General features: G+C 49.5%; 1 protein-coding gene across 7 annotated transcripts in view; it reads right to left on the reverse strand.

Moving 5' to 3' along the window:
- Window positions 1–8,746, reverse strand: part of LOC106573173 (homeodomain-interacting protein kinase 2) — a 103,832-nt gene that overhangs the window by 34,483 nt on the left and 60,603 nt on the right. For all 7 annotated transcript variants that reach the window (XM_014147905.3, XM_014147900.3, XM_014147899.3 and 4 more), the window contains exon 3: window positions 1,427–1,550. In XM_014147905.3, the coding sequence (XP_014003380.1) occupies window positions 1,427–1,550 (124 nt within the window). The remainder of the gene's footprint in view (window positions 1–1,426; window positions 1,551–8,746) is intronic.

Raw genomic sequence — 8,746 nt, forward strand, 5'->3', positions numbered from 1 at the left:
AGTGTCTCGTCTCCTCCTGACGTGTGTGTGTGTGTAGGAGTGTCTCGTCTCCTCCTGACGTGTGTGTGTGTGTAGGAGTGTCTCGTCTCCTCCTGACGTGTGTGTGTGTGTAGGAGTGTCTCGTCTCCTCCTGACGTGTGTGTGTGTGTGTAGGAGTGTCTCGTCTCCTCCTGACGTGTGTGTGTGTGTAGGAGTGTCTCGTCTCCTCCTGACGTGTGTGTGTGTGTAGGAGTGTCTCGTCTCCTCCTGACGTGTGTGTGTGTGTAGGAGTGTCTCGTCTCCTCCTGACGTGTGTGTGTGTGTGTAGGAGTGTCTCGTCTCCTCCTGACGTGTGTGTGTGTGTAGGAGTGTCTCGTCTCCTCCTGACGTGTGTGTGTGTGTGTAGGAGTGTCTCGTCTCCTCCTGACGTGTGTGTGTGTGTAGGAGTGTCTCGTCTCCTCCTGACGTGTGTGTGTGTGTAGGAGTGTCTCGTCTCCTCCTGACGTGTGTGTGTGTGTGTGTGTGTGTGTGTAGGAGTGTCTCGTCTCCTCCTGACGTGTGTGTGGGTGCTCGCCCCCTGCGTGTGTGTGTGTAGGAGTGTCTCGTCTCATCCTGACGTGTGTGTGTGTGTAGGAGTGTCTCGTCTCCTCCTGACGTGTGTGTGTGTGTAGGAGTGTCTCGTCTCCTCCTGACGTGTGTGTGTGTGTAGGAGTGTCTCGTCTCCTCCTGACGTGTGTGTATGTGTGTAGGAGTGTCTCGTCTCCTCCTGACGTGTGTGTATGTGTGTAGGAGTGTCTCGTCTCCTCCTGACGTGTGTGTGTGTGTAGGAGTGTCTCGTCTCCTCCTGACGTGTGTGTGTGTGTGTAGGAGTGTCTCGTCTCCTCCTGACAAACAGGCAGCTCCTGATCCCTCTGTTTGTTCCAGCAGATGCCACTGAACCACTTGCACCAATTAGCAGCGCTCTGGTGCTCCAGAGCAACACATCTCTCTCTCTCTCTCTCCCTCCCTCTCTCTCTCTCTCTCTCTCTCTCTTTTATGGCTCTATGGGAAAGCCTTGAGCGAGTATTGCTCTGTCTCTCGGAACAAACCAAGCAGTTTGTTTTTCTCCAGTCCTGAAACATATTATCTCATTTGCACAGCTCCGCTACTAAGCATTGGTCCTCCCCCTTCCTCTCTGACTTACAGCGTAAACATGACTTGTAGTGATATATCAGTCCTCGTCCAGAAGTGGACTAGTGACTTTTCGTATGCCACTTATGTAGAATGCACACCTTGATAGACTGAAATGGTGTTTTGAATTGAGAGCTTTCACATTTCCTGTGTATAGAGGCATTCAGAAACAACTTCTTCTAGCTCTTGTCTTGGAGGCTTTCTCTCATTTAGGCATCAGTCATTATCTTCCTGGTTGTCACCCCCCCCCCCCACGGGGGCAGACCCTCAGACCTACCTGGTCATATTCGGATGCTCCTGGGTAGAGGGGCCAGCCCAGGAAGAGCTCAGCGATGACACAGCCCAGGGACCACATGTCGATGGCCTCACAGAACGGCAGGCCCAGGATGATCTCTGGAGCTCTGAGGACAGAGAGATACAGCATTGTTAGATCCAGGCCAAAGTATTTCTGTAAGGTAAATGTGACAAGGGGGGGGGGGGGTCAGCTGTATGAGCTATGGAATTGACCACACCTTGTCTCTAACCGGGCAAAGACCATGATGAGCTTGAAACCAACACAGCCAAAGGCCCGTTCACTGCCATTGAAGTTCATTTCTGCTTGAGTTGAACATGATCTCTGTGACCATCTGGGAAATTGCATTTAAAAGTATTTCGTTTTGTATTTAATCCCGTCCCATGTCAAACGAACATTTTGTCGATGTAACACTAGCTTTAGTTAAATATCTCATTTGGAAGCAGCAAACAAATGAGTGACATTCACTTTCTTTTCCCACCCCTGTATCTGTGTTCAGGGAGAACAGACCAATGTAATGGAGAGAAGAGCTAGACTAGCTAGAGGAGCTCGACTCAGGCACTTCAGTGTTAGGAGCAGCAGATAACCCTACCAAAACATAAGCTAACTAGGCAGCTCTATTAAAAACCTCCCCTAAACAAACATTATTTAATTAGACTACAACGCCAGCAGCATTAATTCAACGCTCCGCCCAAGATAAATTAATCAATCAGCCTGTCATTCTCTGATATATTATTTTACACTGATCTCATACCAGCTTTGTGCCTTTAATACAAACTCCTCGCTTGTTTAGAGGAGCTTTGAAAAAAGTTGGATTCAAGAACTTTGTTTTCTTTGATTGTCCTTCAAATGGCACTGGCAGTCACGCTGTTCATTTCAGTGCTAACTGTGTGGGGAGGGGGGGCAGAGCTAATTGACTGATAGCCGTGCAGGAGCCAATCGGGATGACTGATCTCGGGAAGTCTGGCCTCTGGGATAAAAGGCGGGGGAGGGGAGGATCATCTGGGGAAGAGGGTGGGTTTTGGTTACGGTGGCCCAATGTGGAATCAATTGTGCCGCCACGAAAGATAAAATCAACGTAAATATCCACAGCGTCAGAGCAACCCTCGTCCGTCTCCGGGTGGATATTTAGTTGATAACGACAAAGCCCGGTTCCTAGACTCCGGGGCCTTTACGCAACACAGGGGCCAAGGGGCCACCTCACGAGGGCCACCGATAAATAACTGGGTCTGATTGAACACTGAACAGGAAGAAAAACACTGTTTCGGTTATACGAGTGTAACAACTGACAAACTATTTAGAAAATGATACATTTTACAGTGGACCCACCGAGCTCTGTTACATTACACCAGTTAGGTTATAGTGCAGTCCACTGAGCTGAAGTCTCTGATGAGCCTTTAAAATGACTAGGTAGACTGCCTCAGTCCCCAATAAGGGAAACGCACTGTGACTTCAGAGTGAACTAGAGAGTGAACTGGAGACGCTGTCACACACACACACACACCGCATGCACGTACAAGCACACTCGCGCACGTGCACACACACATACACAAACTAGAGACGCACTACCTCCTCATAAAACGTTATTAGCGATACATTTTAATGGCGCGACAGCAATTCTCTGAGCTTTAGGCTGATCCTGGAACATTTCTGTCCCCAGTTTGCTCCGAGAGCCCCTTGCCGAGTTCCCAGCGTTTCCTGCCTGCGGTGGTCATGACAACGAGGCGAGTGGAGAGGAGCAGAGGAGCGCGGGCTCCAGGCAGCACAGCAGAAGCCTGGGAGAGAGACAGAGACGTAACGCCTGGCCTGGAGCCTGCTGGACAGGCCCGGAGAACAGATCATGTGGAAAAGAGCAGGGCTTTATGGGGCTGGGGGGGAGGGGGGGTGTCTTTTGGGGGGGGGCAATGGCTGGGGGAATCGGATCACATTTTCCACATGGGCCTCAGACTCCTCTCCTCTCAGACCCGCCTCCCTTGTCTATGTGTGAAAGAGATGGCAGGTTTAACACTGTGAGAAACAGCTGGGACGCGGCTGTTTCACAGTGGCAGACTAACACAGGGGATATCTCACTATCAAAAGAGAGAGACAAGACAGTACAAATGAGAGAGAGAGAGGGAAAGGGCGACCAAGAGAGTAGGGGGAGAGAGAGAGAGAAAAGGTAAGACAGGGGAGAGCAAGAAACAGCGAGACAGAGAGCGAGACAGAGAGCAGTAGCCTCTCAAGCGAACATCACATTCACTGGAGAGGGCTCAGTAAACACAAACGGTGGTTACTGGGGTCTCGGCGGGTCAGAGGGTGGAACACAGTGTCTGAGAAGGAGGGGCTACATTCCACATACAAAGACACCTTCAACACAATGAGCTGGGCCATCTATCGTGGGTTACCAAAGCACCACTGAGGCGCCTGCTTGGAGAAGATAGCACTGGGCAGGACACCGAGTGCTGAGCGGAGAGAGGGAGCCTGAGCTATGGGCCAGGAACTAGGGTCAGTCAGCACAATACTCCCTCTTCAACTGCCTGGGGTTTCACTTTAGAGAGGTAGGAGGCTGGGAACTTTACGATGAGGGATGCATAGGATCACACACACACGCACGCACACGCACGCACACAGACAAAATAGATTCTATGGTTCTGGCTGACAGGCTGCTTTTCTGCACCCCCTCCAGTATGAAATGCATCCGGCAAATAGCCAAGCTTATGGAAAACTACTTTGTAACTTTCTGCTGCAGAAGATAAGCTGTTATTGCATACACACGGATTTCACACCCCTCCCCCAACGATGTACAGCTTTTGGTTCCCCCCCAGAGAGAGATAGAGGTCTTTGCTCTGTAATTAGCACTGAAATGACACACACACACACACACACACACACACACACACACACACACACACACACACACACACACACACACACACACACACACACACACACACACACACACACAGAAGCCCTCTATTTGCATGAGTATATCAGCCCCATTAGGTTTTAAAGCAGAGGGGCCATTGCAGCATGCCAGCCAGGCTACTGAAAAAAATACTTTGAACCGCGACCCAAATTGAGCTGAAATCAGCCTCGGGAGGAAACACATCATCATATTGACCCCTAGACCACACTGGACCACTGGACCACTGGACTGCACTGGACCACTGGCCCCCATTGCTCCTACTACTCAGGTCACAGAACGTTCCACTCCCACAAGGATCTTTCTACAAGTTACAGCAGCACCCTGCCCTCCCCTGCATATCCAATCTCCACCTTTGGGAATCTAGTATCATCTCAGCATGAAATTAATATGACACAACAACCAATCATGAGGAAAATGGTCAAGTCTGTGCCGGCCGCAATGTTGTTATTTTCCATGGTTGACGCTGTGCCACGTTTGATGTCATGGAAGTGTGGATTTTTATAACAGTCGGCTTTGAACCATACTATTTAAATTAGAGAGCAATTAGTCCTGCATCTTTAGCTGTGTGTGTGTCTGTGTGTGTGTGTGTGTGTGTGTGTGTGTGTGTGTGTGTGTGTGTGTGTGTGTCTGTGTGTGTGTGTGTGTGTAGGTGTGTGTGCACGCACCTCCCCAGGCAGGGATCATGTTGAGGACCGTTAACATTGATGATGTTGTGCTTGGATGCGTTCAGGCAGAACCTCCCCGGGCCAGGCCCTTTCCCATGATTCCCCTGCCCTGGTCTCACCAAGGTCCAGCTGCACTCCACCCAACCCAACCCAACGATCGCGCTGACTTAATCCAACCAGTAATGCAAATCTCCTCACTGCTTCCATGGCATGCAAAACACAGCAGGAGCTGCCGATGCAGGCCTCTACACAGGCAAACAACAAGCACACTACGCGGCTCACACACTCCTCTTCTCCCTCCCTTCCTTCACTCTCAGTACGCAGAAGCAGATACTGGAAGTTGCCTGTCTCCTGTAGCACCCGGGGGCCCTGAGAGCTGCAGTCTGAGCCGTCCGTAATAGTTCACAGACGGAGGTGAATAAAGGAGGGTATGGGTGAAACCGTCAAATGGAAAATGGCAGGTAGTCAGGCGTTAACAACTCACCACGTCCTGGTGCTTTATGAGCAGAGCTGCTCTGCATGCAAACCTCAGCTATGCACACACACACACACACACACACACACACACACACACACACACACACACACACACACACACACACACACACACACACACCGCACACACACGCGCACACACACACAAACAGCCACTCAGATTGTGACGTTTGCACCAGAGGGTGGTGTGCCGGGTGCAGTGCAAGGCCTGAGTGGCACTAACATGCACACTGAAGTCAGTGACCTATATCTCTGTCTTATCAGAGTAGGCTTACTATATTCAGCATTTGTTAACGCATAGCTCCAAGCTCTCTTCTTCTGGAAAGTTCCATCGGCCCCACATGTGCAGCATGTGCACTCCATAAGCAGCGGCACAGAAACCCCATCACTTTGACTTACACCTCCAATGTAACAGCTTTAAACTAGACCTCATCTAACAGCTTTCTCAAAGTGTTGTACAAGTCAACACTACGAGGGGGTGGATTCAGAACACTGACCACGCCTGTGGCAGACTGGTACACTCCTTGCTACAGTACTGCATGTGCACTGTGCCTGATGTAACCACACAGACAGTCACACATAGAAACAGTCAGGCTCTTCCTTGCATTTTAATCCCCGGCCGAATTACAGGCCAGTTCTGCTGTGGGCTCGTACAGCAGTGGTCCCTGGTCAGGGAGGGCGAGCGGAAGGGAAGCGAGGGGGGCGAGCACTGTGACGTCCTCCCAGCTAGCCTCTCATTGACGAGGCCAATCCCCTGGGAGCTACAGGGATGGCATACCCCCCCCCCCCCCCAGAAGGTTTCTTCTGCCCCCCTTTAACTAGGGTAGACCAGACGGGCAGGTGTGCAGAAGGGCAGTGCCGCTGCTCTCCTCCCCACCCGTACCCACGCACCGCGCTGCAGCTGCTACTCCCGGCTCTGCCATCCGGGGCGTTGGGCACGTCAGGATGCTACCATCACCCTGACCTTCCCTCAGCTCGGTTTCACTTCAGTCTCCTGGCAGTCTGGCACATTACCAGTCTGGACCACCGCGTTTACATTCTATTGCAATGAGGTTGAACCATAGACATCATTTGCTGTATATGACATATTTGGCTTGGCACGTGCAGCATTTACACTGGACAACGTTTCTGTTGCAATAACTCTGAAACATAGACATTATATGTATCATAAATATTACTGTATTCATATACTGTACGTATGACGTCCTTGGTTTGAACTGCTCTTGGTGCAACAATAACTGCTCGTGTATAATGGAGTGAAACTCACAGCCCACTTAACAACTCTGCTGAGTAACAGCCTATTTACTGTGAAGAAAACTGGGCTGGTTGAGTTAACTTCATTCAAAGAGCTCTCTGCTTCCTGACGTGATGAAGGGAGGACAGAAAGCTCTTTTGTTATTATGTACAGTATGTTTATGACCTGTCTGGTCTTTTCCCAGCCATAGGGAAGAGATGGGTGGGGGTACGGGTGGGGGAGAGGGTAGATGGGAAACTGGGTGAAGGGTTGGGGTCAAAAGTGTGCGGGTGGGCAAGAAAATAAACATTCCTGTAGTATGAATTACTGTCCAGCTGTATGTTACGTTACCGTGCAGGAATAATTGTGAAAACGTAATACAAATCTATTCATCAACAACAACAAAAACTCTGCTGGTTGACAGGAAAAAGCTTTTGTTGGGGAAGGGAATGGCCTGTGGCTTCCCCTATTGCCCTCTCGTCCTCTACAGCCATCACTCCTCTCCCCCTGGCTGGTCTTATGAAAGAAGCCTGGGTCTGGGTCTTTTTCTGCTCTGTGAATGAAGGACTTCACTACCCAGTCCCCAGAGATCCATCTCTATAACATTACGTATGTCCTCAGCGTTTCAGCGGTGACCGATCAACCTACAACTCTTTGAAGGCCTGTTTGAATACACACAGTGTGAAGGCCACTGACTGAGGGACCGAGTGACAGAGGGATCGCCCAGCCCTATCCTGCACCTGTGGCCCCTCTGGCCCCAAGGCTGGTGGTTTCCTCTGTCAGAGAGGCTGAGACGATGACACACACACACACACTAAAAAGAACCAGCCCTGCCCAGCTCAGCCATCACGCGAGGGAGAGCAACGGGGCAGAGTTAATGCTGAATGCCTATTGAGGGCTGCATGATAAAAGGCTTTTAAATGTAGTTTCTGGTCCACCCCGAGCCAACGGGGCCCAGTCAAGGGATGTAACTAGTTGGGTAAGTCAGGACATAGTAAACTTTTACAGAGACCTTGGGAAATAGTGTCCTTTCATTCAGGGTCCAGTTAACATTATTTGTACTCAAGGTCTTGTAAAGAGGGCTCCATCTCTCCACTCAAAAGGCACAAAGAAGTGCTGACGGTTCTGTCACTGTTTCACCTGTTAATACATTCACATAGCTACCGCTGAGTATCCCCAGGACTGGGGGGAGGGAGAGAGGGAAGGAGGGAGGGAGAGAGGGAAGGAGATTGGCAGAGGCGAGACAAAAATGAATAAAGGTGCTTTAGTCTTCTGGTAGAATAACCTGTGATTCTATAGGAAAACATACTTGAGTAAAATCACGATATGTTCCACTTTAGGTAAACATTAGATGTAAAGGACAGACAGAAATAACAGGAACATAAGCCATCCTAGAGCTAGTCAGGCATTAAGGACAGCGCGGCACTCGTCTTGTACCCAAAGCTTTTTCTGTGCCATTTTAAAAGCCCATACAATATTAACTGGGACAAGTGCCACCGCCCCCCATGCTGGCACAGGGTGCCATGATCAATATTTGAAGAGTTTATTTCCAAAACACTATATCCACAAATCTTTCACATTTGTGTTTCCTCATCAGAAATGATTGCTTCTGGCTACCTTCGTGTGTGTAAAATATTACTGTTCTCAGATGTTTTATTCATAGATTTTAGATGTGTTTGAAAATGTTTTTTTGTTTGTTGCAAAACGCTGTAAATCCATTGTTTAGCTGGAATGGAACGTTCATATTCTGTATATTTGACTGTGATATGTGGTTGTCTCACCTAGCTACCTTAAAATGGGGTGGCAGGTATCCCAGTGGTTAGAGTGTTGGGCCAGTAACCAAAAGGTTGCTGGATTGAATCCCCGAGCTGAGAGGGGGAAAAAATCTGTCGTTCTGCCACTGAACAAGGCAGTTAACCCACTATTCCCTGGTAGGCTGTCATTGTAAATAAGAATTTGTTCTAAACTGAATTTCCTAGTAAAATAAAGGTAAAAAAAGATAAATC

The sequence above is a fragment of the Salmo salar genome, chromosome 16 (assembly GCF_965601325.2).
Source record: "Salmo salar chromosome 16, fSalSal1, whole genome shotgun sequence".
NCBI lineage: Eukaryota > Metazoa > Chordata > Actinopteri > Salmoniformes > Salmonidae > Salmo > Salmo salar.